The sequence below is a fragment of the Ambystoma mexicanum genome, chromosome 8 (assembly GCF_040938575.1).
Source record: "Ambystoma mexicanum isolate Mex_15411 chromosome 8, UKY_AmexF1_1, whole genome shotgun sequence".
NCBI lineage: Eukaryota > Metazoa > Chordata > Amphibia > Caudata > Ambystomatidae > Ambystoma > Ambystoma mexicanum.
Window position 1 is genome coordinate 422805904 of NC_090929.1, and position 15694 is coordinate 422821597.

At 50.3% G+C, this 15694-nt stretch overlaps 1 protein-coding gene across 4 annotated transcripts in view; it reads left to right on the top strand.

Annotated features, from left to right (window-relative positions):
- The window catches only part of MTOR (mechanistic target of rapamycin kinase), a 2476747-nt gene that overhangs the window by 2148355 nt on the left and 312698 nt on the right, over window positions 1–15694 (top strand). For all 4 annotated transcript variants that reach the window (XM_069609933.1, XM_069609934.1, XM_069609936.1 and 1 more), the window contains one exon: window positions 424–496. In XM_069609933.1, the coding sequence (XP_069466034.1) occupies window positions 424–496 (73 nt within the window). The remainder of the gene's footprint in view (window positions 1–423; window positions 497–15694) is intronic.

The following is a 15694-nucleotide window of genomic DNA, read 5'->3' on the forward strand; positions in this document are numbered from 1 at the left end:
GGCCTTCTGTCTTGGGTGCCTGTTCTTCACCTAAAAATAATTACTTATTTAGAGGAGTGGAATTCTCCCTTCTGTTTTTTAATTCTGTGTAAGGCAGTCCTTCCCTGAGCTGCTGAGCACGTGGACGAGCGACTGAGGTTTAGGGGTGTAGTGACGATGTATGTGTACTGCAGACGTCACGTCAGGAGTGGTGCGGTCGTGGCATGCAGAGGTCGAGAGACTACACCAAGCCGCACTATGCTCCCTGTTTAAATCTTCTGAGCAGCTGGTGCTGAGCGGATGATCTATCAAGTTGAGGAATCTGTGGAAAAAGAATCCATAGAAAGAATATTACCGGTAAGTAATTTCTCTGTTTCTCTGCTTACCTGTCTTTTCAGGTCTGCAACCTCGTTTCTCTATTGATCTATTTGTACTCTTATTTAGGCACCCTTCTAACCTGATGCTGGACCGGCTGAGTGGGAAGATCCTGCACATAGACTTCGGAGACTGTTTCGAGGTAAGTGAGTCTAATTCTAATATTTATTTAAAATTAAAACTTCATAAGTAATTACAAACAACTAAATAATAATTCTAGTATATAAACATGTCTTACAAAATGTATCTAAAATCAAGATAGTGCATTCTAATGGATTGTTTTCTCCCACGGATTACTCCTATGATATCCCTATCTGAGCTCAGATGTTCTTCTGAAACTTTTCTGCCACGAGGGGGCGCAGTGCGGCTCAGAATCTGCTCCACCCAACGGCTCTGCGTGCCCTGTGTTTAACATGACATAGGGCCGACACGGTAGGAGGTAACCATGGCGCTATTGGCGCCATGGCTACACCTTACTGCCTTCTGGGTCTGGGTAAGCGGTATGGGGACTTACCGGGACATTCCGACCCTGGAGGACCCGGTAAGTCCCCATGACAATTTCCATTCCCCATTCCCCATTCCCATTGGAGCCCCCATAGGGCTCAATGGGAATGGGTAAGGAGCTAATAACGGTACCGCTATTAGCGGTACCGTTATTAGCTCTGAAGTCCCTCAGCGGGTCCCGTCCTTAACGTGTGGTCTGACCACACATTAAGGACAGGACCCGCTGAGGGACCTCGTAGTAGGGCGGTAAGGGATTACCGGCACCGGTACCGGTAATCCCTTACCGCCTACCGTGTAATGAGGCCCATAGAGGCCAGTATATATAGTGGCGTCACGCTCCGTGACCTCAGTTCCTTTTTTCCATGCACTGTTTGCTAATCGGGAACACGCTTGTCATGGCTACTCTGTCTAAGGACGCGGGCTTCAAGTCGTGTGCAGACCGCGGCCAGCAGATGTCGGTCTCGGATCCGCACCGGATTTGTCTATATTGCTTAGGGGAGGACCACAACACCCAGGATTGCTGGTTGTGCAAGTCCATGTGCCTGAAGGCCCACGGGGATAGTGTAACAAAACTCTTCACGTTCGTCCACAAGGCAAAGGTTCAGGCTCCGCTAGCTTGTTAGAGGTTGCACAACGTGGTCTGGTGTTCAGAAGAATGGGCGGCTCCGTGCAAAGAAGGGTCCTGCTCCCCGAGTGAGTCCTTGCATCAACATTCCTCTTCGAAAAAAGAAAAGTCACCACTCCAGAGATTCTCCTGAAAGGCCTGCACAAGTACCTTTTCCAACCTAATGCTTCGCCCCGGAGGAATGGTAGAACTTTCGCCTGAAGATGTTGGACATCTTCGCCAAGGCGCCGTCAGCTCTGGCCTCGGAGCCTTTGTTGTAGGCAACAGCTCCATCAGCTCCGTCGCCAACGGGTCCCACTGTGTCTTGTTGCGACTGGCAGAGTACTGTTTTCCTTTCCTTAGTCACTGATGGCAAGGAGGCGGCATGGCAAATGTTGCAATCAAGACTGGACTCTGCGGACTGCGTGGGCAGATCCAGGGCCACGAGCAGCGTGTTAAGGCATGTCAGGGTTTGCAGCCAATGTTCAGGGTAAGCTGTTAGACATGTCCTTCAATGGCCAAAACCTTTTTTGCAGCTAAGGTGTCCTGATCTGGCTCCTACCACAAGGAGGACTCTGCACATAGCCTGAGCCTGCTACAATGAGGATACCAGGCCTCCTAGTATAGGGAGACTTTTCCCCTGAGAGCACAGTCCTTTATGAGAATAAGTAAATGGTGGACTTATTGGCTCAGGCGAAAAGGCAGGAGGTGCTCGATCAATGAGCTGCAAGAAGAAACACAAACCTTGTAAGTATATGTTCTTGACACCAATAACTACAATGATTCAGCACTTCCTCCAATATCCCAAGCCTACCTGGTATGCGTGCATGGACTGAAGTGAACCTATAGAAAATACCTTCCACTTTTATGCAACTGCAAAAGTCTAATGTTCACAGGGCTTGCTAGACACCAATCCAGATGTAAGAAAATGCAACCAGCCGAACCCGTCAGCACGAGGACGCACTGGAAAAACTATACCCAGACGGAACTAGGGCGCATCTATAATGTCACCAAAGTACACACAGATCCATGGAAGTAAACAGGAATACAGAACAGTTCATGAGGCAAAGTCTAATGGTAAGCTCCAAAAGTAACTCCAAAGGAAAGATAGGAACTTTCCAGCAACAGGATAGAAAATTAGTCACAAAGTTAATGCAACCAAAACAGTTCAAGGGATAAACAAAAGACACAGCATTTAGGGAAAGCGTAGATAGAGTTTGAGTGAACAGCAATATGAGGGTCAGGCAAGAAGCAGTCTGTAGTAACGTAGCAGAGATCAAAATTCACATAGACAGCAAGAGAATATAAACAGCAAACTTGCTCACCGTACTGGTTTAGTAGCACCAGAATTGTGGCTGGGCAGCTTTGCCGGCTCTAAGAGATGACAAATGCAGCCTGCTGTGCATTTGCGGTGCAACATGACACTGGGTTCTGAATAATGTAGTGCAGTGCCGTAGCCAATGCTTTCACCATTTCCCCAGCCGCCAGTGCAGCCTCCAATCAAGCCACAAGTCCCTATGCCAACAGGCCGATTTTGGGATTGTGACGAAAGGCTGATGACACCCTCCTGAAGGTCCAGACATCGAGGCAACAGCTATTTCCCTGGGGCACGCTTTGCAACAGCCCTCTGCACAGTTGGCGTCTCCAGGCATGGGTTTTTGTCCTTCTCCACCGCACCCCAGTGAGCATGACTGGCTATGCCACTCAACGCCGCTGTTCAACCTGGAATGGACGAGCACCACATCCGACACTTCGGCCTTACAAGTCATCCAACAGGGTTATTGCCTCTGGACCATGGACCCCAGACCACGCTAGTCGCCGAACCCCATCCTCTTGGAGAAGGGCCGTCAGCTTCTGTCGAAAAAACGCAGTCAAGCTGGTACCATGATCGGAAAAAGACGGGTAGGGGATATGGTTACTCCACCTATCCTCTGGTGTGGAAGGAGGACAGGGGCCTGCGTCCCGTTATGGATCTGGGGTTGTTGAACTTGTTATTGCACAAGGACAAGTTCAAGATGGTCAAACTAGCTCAGATTCTGCATGCCCTCAATCTACAGGCCTGGTTGGTTTCACTGGACCTTCAGGATGCCTACTTTCACGTGCTGAATTATCAAAAGCACTGGGAAATACCTGAGGTTCGTGGTGGGCCAACATCACTACCAGTTGAAGGTCCTGCAATTCAGTCTTTCTTCGGCTCCCAGGGGTTCCACCAAGCTGCTAGCAGTGGTGGCGGCTCGCCTCGGGACTGGAGGCTCGCTCCTTAGATCTACTGTCGAAGCATCTGCTCCTGAAATGCACTCTATTTACAGTCTGGGCTTTTCCCTGAAGGTCAAATGGTCTCCGGTTACCCCGTCCCAGTCTGTCCAATTTTTCAGAGCAGTCTTGGACACTCGCGTGGGCAGGGTTTTCCCACTTGAGGACCGAGTGGCAAACACCTTTCTAATGGTCAATGTCCTCCAATCCCAGGAGCAAGTCCCTCCGTCGGCTTTCCTGCGCCTTTTGGGCCTCATGGCCTCCTGCATCCTGGTAGTCCTGGAGGCAAGGATGCGCATGATTTCGCTTCAGTGGTTTTGAACGTTGCCAATGGTTGCAGTTTCAGGGCCACATGTCAGACCTTTTACAGGTCTCAGACCAGGTGGCTCAAGATCTTGCATGGTGGGCCATATGGGAAAACTTGCTGAGAGGCGTGTTGTTTCATCGACTTTGGCGGCAGTTAGCGTTATTCCAGGATGCATCTCTGATTGGCTGGGGTGCTCACCTGTCGGATCTGACAGTGAGCAGACTGTGGTCTCCCGCATAGTCTCTGGAACACATCAAGTTGCTGGAGTTAAGGGGGAATCAGGTAGTTCTTGGGTGCTTTCCTCCCCTCTGCGAAACACAAGACTCGGCTAGTCCTGACGGACCCCACAGTGGCCATGCCCTACCTCAGCAAACAAGGTGGCGTGGGGTCCTTGCTTCTGTGCAGATAAGCAATGCGATTGTGGTTCTGGGCTCTGGAGAACAGTGTCTCTCTGATGGTGGCTAATCTGGCCAGAAGAAAGAATGTCACAGTCGATGCCTTGAGCACACAACCTTCGGCCTCCCACGAGTGGGAGCTCTGCCAGGAATTTCTGGAGGATATCTTCTCCTTTTGGGGTCAGGCATGGATTCACATGCTCATGAATATTCCCTGTCGTTAGGCTGGAAATCCTCGATAAAAGAAAAAAAAGGTTTGACTTTCACTTAAAAACGGTATTTCTCACCTAAACCAATCACTGTCCTCTTGGCCATACTGTCACAATCCAATGACAGTCCTCTCCCTAAGCCCTTCCTCTGGCAGCCATCTTCTGATTTTTACTGCACGCTTCAGTGTTGGGAGTCCTCGAGTTTGCTCTCCAGGCTATTTGTATGTTTGTTTGTGTTTTTGATGGAAAAAGTTGTATTTTTGTTTCAAAGAAGCCTGTGTTCTCTTTTCTTCATCTGTCGACAGCGGGGGCCCGTTGTCTGTGAAATTCTGCGCCCATCAAGGGCATAGATCATCGAAGATTCTACTAGGCCTTTGGGCCTACTTCGCGCCCTATGTCCATGACGGAGGAGAACAAGGAGGGACGGTCCCTCTTCAGGCCCTGCACCAAATGCGGGCCACGGAATGTGTTTGTGGAGGACAAGCACCTTCAATGCCTCTACTGCCTGCACGCGGACCACAAGGAAGTAGAGTGCGAGATATGACTCGCTTTCTCCAAGAAAACAACGAAGGACAAGCGTAGTAGGCTGGCGGAATGATTTAGCGCCAAGGCCTCTGACCTGTGCTTTGAGCAGGGTCATGCCTCACCCAGGACTGGACGGTCCGAGGAGCGGTCTTCTAAGTCCTTTGAGGGTGCCTCATCCATGGGGGCCCAAGATAAGTCCAAGAACCGCATGCCCGAGTCCACCAGGTTCGCCGCGGAAGCCGGCTTAAAGTGGATAGGGTACGATCAGCATCACCTTCCGCCTCCATTGCCAGCCTACCATCAAGCTCCTCTTCAAAGAGGAAGTCATCTATCTTGGCTAAACTACGTGAGAAATCCGAGAAGCCGTGGACAGAGAAGAAGGCTGAGCAGCCCAAGCAGGCTCAACCGGCACAGGCTAAGACTTCGTCGGCGACTCCGTCGACGACTACTACTACTATGAAAGCTACGAGTGCTGATCCTGCGAGGGTAGCTCCCACGGCTCAGAAAGTGTCCGTGCCCCCTAGGCGCGACACAGCCGCAGTTACTTTGGCAAAGTCTGCAGGCACATCAGAAGGGGTGAAATCGGCCAGGCCCCGGTTCAAGAGGAGGTCTCGTTCACAGATGACGAAGATCAACATTCCTTGCAAGAGGAGGACGACGTTGAAGGGCCTAGTTTTCCTGTTCTGCCTTCTTGGTCAAGGGGCATTTCCTTGGATATTCTGTCAACTCTACACAACTTGGTGTCAGAGATCCAGATGAGGATGCCTCCGGTTCCGGTACCTGTGGTCCCCCAGGTCCCCAATCAGCCTCCAGCTAAGAAGAGGACACGTCATCTGACGTCCCCGTTTCAACCTCCTCCACCATGTCGGGTCCCTTCTCCCCCAGCAGACCCAGACACGGGTATGGGAATGGATACAGCCATGACGACTGACGATGACGAAGACATCGTCGCAGTGGATGGTAAATCGCCACATTTTGATGCTCCACACAGGGTGTCCCCACCGGATGAGGTGGGATTGCTCCACTCCATGATCGCCAGGGCCTCCGAGCTATTCCAGCTGGCGCATGAGGAAACCAAGAAGGAGGGCTTCTTATATCAAATGCGCGACATTCTGGACAATGTTTGGGAGGAGGGCCTGGCCTTCATGAAGAACCCTTGCTCAGCTCCAGCCAAGCGGGATAGGCTAGAGGAGAAATATAGGGTGCCGCACCCAAGTGCCTGAGGTCGCAGCCATCACCCAATTAGGTGGAATCGGCGTCTGCTATTAAACGTTTGGCCAACCCATCCTCATCGTCTTCGGTCCCTCCGGACAGCGAGGGGAAAAGAATGGACGCCATGGGAAAGAAGGTGATTTTCACTATCAAAGCGACCAACACACTGGCGTTCCTTGTCCATGTACGTCAGGGAGTTTTGGTACAAGCTAGGGATGATTCTGGAGGTCCTACCCGATGATAAGAAGATGGAGGCAATCACGCTCTTCCAGTAAGGGGAAGTGGCGTTGGATTACAACATCACAGTGGCATTGGACGTCGACAACACAGGGATCCAGCAGATGGGGAACAGTGTCTGCCTTTGTGTCATGATCTCTGCTTCCAAAAGGTCAGGGTTTTCCCAACTCCCTTGGAAGCAGATCCATAACCCAGGTTCCGAGTGCCAACCAGTCCCAATTGGGACCTTTTGGACCCAGTCCTGGCGCCAGTGGCACCAGGCTCATAAATATGCCCAGTCCCAGCGCTGGAAGCGCCGGGCTCATAATGCTTGGGTGGACTTACCTGCAGCAGACCATGCTGCTTACTTGCCTGCCAGTTGAGCCTCTGATCCTCTTCTGTTTGGAACTACTTTTCCTGTTGGGTGGGGCTGGAGCCACTCCCTAGATTCAGAACACTGGAACTCTTCTGGAAGGCAGGAACTCTTTTCTAACTTAGGCGTGGCTGTGGAAGGAGACACCTAAGCACTACAGGAGGCTATTTAAACCACACCCGGTGGATGAATCTTGCTTTGCGTTATTCTGCACCCTCTGCAGCAGAACGCTCATCGTGTCTTCTGCATCCGGTCCTGGGCCTAAGGAAAAAGGCTTACCATCCTGAATCCAGTCTTCAGCAACACCTATAAAGACAAGAAAGAACAGGTTAGCATTCCGGCATCTGAAAGACAAAAGCTTACCAACTCTTCGCACGCTCCGGAGGCCGTCAGCGCTGCATCCCGCATCTGAAAGACAAAACAAGGTGCGTTTAAAGACATTGGGGAACTTTAATACTCACGTGCCATTACTCCTTTCCACATCTAACCCAGTGGGTATCCCGGCACCCTGCAGCCGCTCCGAACTTGTACCTGCAAAATAAAAAGACAGTTAGAGCGCATCGTGAAGCTGGCAACAAGCGCTTACTTACATGCTTCCAGGCGCTTCTATTCATCACACGGGCTCCATCTTCAACTCACTTCAGCCCGTCATCCGCCATCGCCGGAACCCTGCAAAACAAGAGACATCATTATTAAAGACTTTAAAGACATTTGAGTTACTCGAAACTTACCGTTCGTGCAGTAAACGACGGACAGCAGTCCTCTGGAGTCAAGAGGCCTGCGCTACCTATCCAGTGAAGAAACTGGTTACAGCACCCTGCCCCGAGGCAGATGGAGAGCTCGGCATTCACTTACCTAAGGTGAGAGCGTTAACCTGTGGGGTTCTACAGGAGAGGAGAAGAGGAAGAGATAGGGATACCCCAATAACCCCAGTTCATTAACCCCGTATTTTCTATCTGCAGACATCTTACTCTGCACGTCAGGCATACAGGGCACAGAGGTCCAGCCCAAAGAGCCAACCGGGTGCTGCACATCACCTTTGAAGATACCGTAGTCGCCCAGTCAAGGCCGGCGCCTCTGCGAGAATCAGGTGAGCGTTACAGAACGCAAAGCCTACCGCAAAACTCTCGCCCAGGCGCTATGGAAACCTCGGATACTGACCACCTAGCCCGGTTACTTGGGGAACTAAGGGCAGAAGTGCATGCAGCTCGTCAGGAAACGAACGCTCTAAGAAGGGAACTAATTATTTCCAAGGAGAGAACAGATGATCTTGCTAGACAATTGCTACAGTCACAAGCCGGACAGACCCCGCTACCCGCATCAGGGGCAAATCTTCCTTCAACATCCTCTATGAATCCAGTGCAGATCAACCTACCTGGGAATGTACCTCTGGCTCCGCCCGAACGATTTTCTGGTGACCCAAAGAGGTTTGCGGTATTTATCAATCAGTGCCGGTTGCACTTCTTATGCCGGCCAGCAGCCTTTCCAACTGATCAAGCTAAAGTAGCTTTTGTACTTTCGTACCTTAGTGGCAATGCGGCAGACTGGTCGATCCCTCTAGTTAATCAAGATGATCCGGTTCTCCATGATTTTCAAGCCTTTCAGCTTAGTATGGAAAAACTGTTCGCAAGACATGCACAGGGGCAGGCCTTGGACAATGAGCTCCTTTCGTTGCGACAGGGTAATCAAGACCTTTTGGCTTATATTGCATCTTTCAATAGACTAATAGTGGAAACTCAATGGCCTGAGGACAAAAGGATTACGCTGTTTTATAGAGGTCTACGTGGAGAGCTCAAAGACGTTTTAGCCGAAGTAGTGAATCCCCCACTAGACTGTTCGGATTATATAGACTTGGTCGTTCAAATAGATCACAGACTGCAGAACAGGAAGGCCGATCGTTCCAAGTTTGATGCCCGAGTATTTTCCAAACCGCCAACTCCTTCCAAAGGAGTAGACTCCGGGGAACCCATGCAAATAGGGGGTCTGAAAGGTCCTCTAACACAAAGGGAGCGGGAAAGGAGAAAACAGTTGCAATTATGCCTATATTGCGGAAACTCAGGGCACTTTCTTCGAGATTGTCCGGTGAAACCTGCCAAGAAGGCAGTAGGAGCTGCAGTTACCACAGTTACAAACTCTGAGCAGGGAAACGACCTCGCCCGACAAGAATAGAGGTCCTCTTGCCGAGCGTGAAAACCAGTTCCGTGACCTCGCATTTCGTGATACCTATGGTCCTCATTAGCCCTGATAATCCGGATCGATTACATGCAATTGAAGCTTACGTCGACAGCGGTGCCATCGGCAATTATGTGGATCATGAAATGGTTTTGAGGATGAATCTAACTCTCTGTCCCAAGGCTGTAAAGGACGTCATTACTACGGTGGATGGTACGGAGATAGCTTCCGGGCCAGTAACGCATACCACTCAAGAGGTGACGCTAGTAAGTCAAGATGGACACCATGAGAAGATCGTGTTCGATGTGATCAAGGCCCCTCAGTTCCAGATTATTCTAGGAATACCTTGGTTAGAGAAACAAATCCTCTGATCGATTGGCGAGCAAGAACGGTCCAGTTTCCAGAATGTGTCTCTACTTGTCACCCTCCACCTGGTGTTGCACTGGCAGCAATTTCTTCAGAGACTCCCCAGTTACCTCCCGAATACCTAGAATACCAAGATGTTTTCCGGAAGGAGCAGGCTAACCCTCTACCTCCTCATAGGCCTTATGACTGCCAGATAGACCTGATACCTGGATCTACTCCTCCTTGTAGTAGAATTTATGCCCTCACCGAGCCTGAGAACCTTCACCTTCGACAATACCTGGATCAATACCTGGCAAATGGGTTTATTCGTCCTTCCAAGTCCCCTGCCTCTTCAGCTTTGTTCTTCGTTCCAAAAAAGGAAGGAGACCTTAGGACTTGTATCGATTATCGCTCCCTGAACCAGATCACCGTTAAGAATAGATATCCGTTACCTTTGATCCCTGAACTCCTGGACCAAGTCAGAAAAGCATGCATATACACAAAGCTGGATCTTAGAGGAGCTTACCACTTGGTACGAGTAAAAGAGGGCGATGAATGGAAGACGGCCTTCCGCACCAAGTATGGGCTATTTGAATATCAGGTCATGCCCTTCGGACCTTGCAATGCCCCGGCCGCCTTTCAATATTTTATGAACGATGTCCTCAGAGAGCTCATAGATGTGTGTGTTGTTGTTTACATCGACGACATTCTCGTTTATTCTTCATCGGAATCTGAACATCGGAAACACGTGAAAATGGTCCTCGAAAGATTGCGTCAACACAAACTTTTCGCTAAGTTGGAAAAATGTGTTTTCAACGTGACTGAAGTTGAATTCTTGGGATTCATATTATCACCTGGCGTAGTGCGTATGGATTCAAAGAAGGTCGATGCAGTTCTCAAATGGCCATCACCATCCTCCGTAAAAGGTGTGCAAAGCATGTTAGGCTTTGCTAACTTTTACCGCAGGCATATCCCCGAGTTCTCTCGAATAGTCCAGCCCATCACTGCCTTGTTAAAGAAAAACAAACGTTTTGAATGGTCTACCGAGGCGGAACAAGCTTTCCAGGATTTGAAGACTAAATTTATCTCTGCACCAATCTTAAAACACCCTCGCCCCGAACTCCCCTACATCGTGGAAACTGATGCTTCAAGCCTTGCCATGGGGGCAGTTCTATCACAAAAGGACCCGGTAACCAATCAGTTGCATCCCGTGGCATTTTGGTCCCGCAAATTCTCGCCTCCTGAAGTCAATTACACGATTACTGACAAGGAACTTCTGGCTATCAAGTCTGCCTTTAAGGCTTGGCGGCATTATCTGCTGGGGGCCCGACACACCGTTACTGTGATTACGGATCACCGAAACCTGCAATATTTGAAAACCGCAAAAGCCCAATCCTCTAGACAACTCCGTTGGGCATTATTCTTTGCCGAGTTTGACTTCATAATTACCTATCGACCTGGTACAAAGAACGGTAAAGCCGATGCCCTTTCTCGGATGGGAGTGGAAGAACACTTGATCAACCCTAAACCTGTACCAACCATTCCCGAACAAAGAATTCTGGGTGTAATCGCCACAGAATCCATAGAGGAAGTTAAGGATAAAGCCAGGCAACTTGTAACTCCAGCAGACATACAGAATTGGCATCTGCAGGGAAAGGACTTTGCAGTAAAGGACAACTTATTGTATTTCCAAGAACGATTATACCTACCCAGCACAGATTTACAGAAAAAAGTAATCTCTTGTTATCACGACTCTTCAATGGAAGGTCATCCCGGTATAGCCAAGACCTCAGAAAAGATCAAGCGCTACTTCTGGTGGCCGTCTTGGAAAAAAGATATCAGAGACTTTATAATGTCCTGTGGAGTATGCGCCCAAAACAAGAGTCAAAAGGAAAGACCAGCAAGCCTCTTACGCCCTATTGACATCCCACCTCGCCCTTGGCATACGCTTTCTATGGACTTCATCACCGATCTACCTCCATGCTCCGGATACAATACGATTCTAGTAATCGTGGACTTATTCTCCAAGATGGCGCATTTCATTCCGCTCAAAGGCTTGCCAACAGCAGCAACTCTGGCCCGAGAATTTCTCAAAAACATCGTCCGACTGCACGGTTTTCCTTCGGTTCTAATTTCGGATCGAGGTAGTCAATTTATTTCTCATTTTTGGCGAAGTTGCTGTCGGTCGGCTCAAATTGATGTGAGGCTATCGACCAGTCACCACCCTCAGACCGACGGACAAACCGAGAGGACCAATCAAACTCTGGAACAGTATTTACGCTGCATGCTGCAACAAACTGAAAAAACCTGGAAAGATATCCTTTGGATAGCCGAGTATGCCTACAATAACTCTGTCCATTCGGGAACTGGGAAAACCCCGTTTTTTCTTTTGTACGGCAGTCACCCTCGAACCTCGGAGTTGGATCCCCTCCAAGATCTTGAAACACCAGCAGTAGACTACCTGCATTCTACAATCACCCAAGCCTTTAAGGAAGCTGTTTCTTACCTTCAAAGGGCTAAAGAACAATACAAGAAAGGAGCAGATCAACATCGGAAGGAAGCCCCTCACTATCAAGTAGGGGATCAAGTCTGGTTATCCACCAAATATCTATCTCTAAAAGGGCCACGCACATTCAACCCAAGATACCTTGGTCCCTATTCCATCACTACCATAGTAAACCCAGTAGCGGTCAAGTTGGACTTGCCCCCGCACATGAAGATACATCCGGTCTTCCACGTCTCTCTATTAAAACCTGTGCAACCTCAAACCCGACTAACCAAATCTCCAAAACCTATCCTAGTTGATGGAGAACTCGAGTTTGAAGTCAAAAGCATTCTGGACTCCAAGATCTCCAAATCTAAACTATTCTACCTAATTGACTGGAAAGGCTACGGCCCCCAAGAGAGATCCTGGGAACCTGCTGAATATGTCCACGCTCCTCGCCTAATCAAAAGATTTCACCGAACATTTCCTGACAAGCCAAAACCCCCGGAGAAGCCCGGTTTGGGAGGGGCCTTGTGGGGGGGTACTGTCATGATCTCTGCTTCCAAAAGGTCAGGGTTTTCCCAACTCCCTTGGAAGCAGATCCATAACCCAGGTTCCGAGTGCCAACCAGTCCCAATTGGGACCTTTTGGACCCAGTCCTGGCGCCAGTGGCACCAGGCTCATAAATATGCCCAGTCCCAGCGCTGGAAGCGCCGGGCTCATAATGCTTGGGTGGACTTACCTGCAGCAGACCATGCTGCTTACTTGCCTGCCAGTTGAGCCTCTGATCCTCTTCTGTTTGGAACTACTTTTCCTGTTGGGTGGGGCTGGAGCCACTCCCTAGATTCAGAACACTGGAACTCTTCTGGAAGGCAGGAACTCTTTTCTTACCAGGAACTCTTTTCTTACTTAGGCGTGGCTGTGGAAGGAGACACCTAAGCACTACAGGAGGCTATTTAAACCACACCCGGTGGATGAATCTTGCTTTGCGTTATTCTGCACCCTCTGCAGCAGAACGCTCATCGTGTCTTCTGCATCCAGTCCTGGGCCTAAGGAAAAAGGCTTACCATCCTGAATCCAGTCTTCAGCAACACCTATAAAGACAAGAAAGAACAGGTTAGCATTCCGGCATCTGAAAGGCAAAGGCTTACCTACTCTTCGTGCGCTCCGGAGGTCTTTACACTGCATTCCGGCATCTGAAAGACAAAAGCTTACCAACTCTTCGCACGCTCCGGAGGCCGTCAGCGCTGCATCCCGCATCTGAAAGACAAAACAAGGTGCGTTTAAAGACATTGGGGAACTTTAATACTCACGTGCCATTACTCCTTTCCACATCTAACCCAGTGGGTATCCCGGCACCCTGCAGCCGCTCCGAACTTGTACCTGCAAAATAAAAAGACAGTTAGAGCGCATCGTGAAGCTGGCAACAAGCGCTTACTTACGTGCTTCCAGGCGCTTCTATTCATCACACGGGCTCCATCTTCAACTCACTTCAGCCCGTCATCCGCCATCGCCGGAACCCTGCAAAACAAGAGACATCATTATTAAAGACTTTAAAGACATTTGAGTTACTCGAAACTTACCGTTCGTGCAGTAAACGACGGACAGCAGTCCTCTGGAGTCAAGAGGCCTGCGCTACCTATCCAGTGAAGAAACTGGTTACAGCACCCTGCCCCGAGGCAGATGGAGAGCTCGGCATTCACTTACCTAAGGTGAGAGCGTTAACCTGTGGGGTTCTACAGGAGAGAAGAGGAAGAGATAAGGACACCCCAATAACCCCAGTTCATTAACCCCGTATTTTCTATCTGCAGACATCTTACTCTGCACGTCAGGCATACAGGGCACAGAGGTCCAGCCCAAAGAGCCAACCGGGTGCTGCACATCACCTTTGAAGATACGGTAGTCGCCCAGTCAAGACCGGCGCCTCTGCGAGAATCAGGTGAGCGTTACACTTTGTCGCCAAGGTTGGATCAAAGCCACAAATTTCCGTCAGGAGGTCCAAGCAAAGGTGCTGGATATGCCCTTCGACAGAGAGAATCTGTTTGGGAAGATCGTCGACAAGTCCCTCCAGGCCTTCAAAACGGACACAGAGACGGTCCGTTCCCTGGGCACTCTCCAGCAGCACTGCTCGTCTTTCCACATTGTACCAACAGCCATCCAGATCCTCAATGCAGGAAGCCTAAAGAGGCTGTTCCCATGCCTACGGTAGTGGGGGACAGCGTCACCATCGCCTGCAGGACTCCAGCGCCGAAACAAGCCTGAACCGGCCGGGATGTCGGGCCCCCAATCGTGCACCCGGGTGGGAGGCTGGCTGACGAGGTTCGTCAAGAAAGATCACCCCAGCAGCTGGACGCTCTCGCCCAGGGACAAACCCTGCAGTTTCAATGCAGGTGTCCGTGGATCCCTCGGATTACCCGTCAGGAGCAGCACATCCCTCGGCTCCCGGAAGAGGTACGGGCCATGCTGCGAAAAAGGGGCGATAAGTTCCCCAATGGCTGTGGGGCTCCGGAGTCTATTCCAGATACTTTCTGGTCAGAAAGAAGAGAGGGGGCTGGAGCCCCATTATAAACCTACGGCGTCTGAACAAATACCTAAAGTCCCAAAAGTTCAGGATGGTCACGTTGCAACACGTGCTCAGCCAACCGGAAAAAGGAGACTTCTTGACGTCATTGGACCTGGAGGACACCTACTTCCACGTACCCATTCACAAAAAACATCAGAAGTTTCTACATTTCGTGGTGCAGGGACAACACTACCAATACAAGGTTATACCTTTCGGCTTGATGTCAGCCCCCAGGGTGTTCACAAAATGCCTGGCACCAGGGGCGGCCCATCTACATCTGCAAATCATATATGATATGATGGGTTATTTATAACATGCTTAATACCCAGAGGTTTCTAAGCGCGGACCCAAGGATCGAACCTGTGTTGCTCTGTGTCGTCTTGCTCCCAAGGGGAGCACGTTGCCCCTGAGCTATCCTCCCGTCCTCCCGAGAGAACACGTACACCCGTACCTGGACAACTGACTGATTCGCGCCCACTCATGGGAGCTGGCCGACGGACACACGGAGAGGACCGTCCGGCTACTGACGGATCTAGGATTCTCTGTCAACTATCCAAAGTCCTGCTTTACGCCATCACAGAACGCACTGTTCCTAGGTGCCAGGCTCAATACGGTGGCTTGCCTGACTTTGCTCTAGGAGGAGAGGCTAGCAGCCATTCAAGGAAAGGTGCAACAGCTGTCGTCAAAGTTACTGGGCATGATGTCGTCCTGCATCTACCTCGTCCGTCTCTGCAGGTTGCAGATGCGACCCCTTCAGGAATTCCTGGACGCCCGCTGGATACAGGTGTCCGGAAGCTTCACTGAAAAGATCTCTCTCAACGAAGAGTTACGTTGGGCGATAGGATGGTGGGGCGTCTGCTCCAACATTGCTCAAGGCGCAGGGTTTTAAAACTCCCCATATCAGGACGGATGCCTCCCTGGAGGGTTGGGGAGCACACACCAGACATATGCATGCCAGAGGCTGCCGGAGGAAAAGGATCATATCAACATCCTGGGGCTACGGGCAGTGTTCTGGGCCCTCAAGCTGTTCCTCTTGTCTCTGAAAGGCAAGGTGGTGAGGATCTTCATGGACAACACCACCACCATGTTTTACATCAGGCAGCAGGGGGCCGCATGACTTGTGGTGCTGGGCCGTCGGACAGGGTATGTTCCCCATCCCTCTCCACCTGGCTGGAGT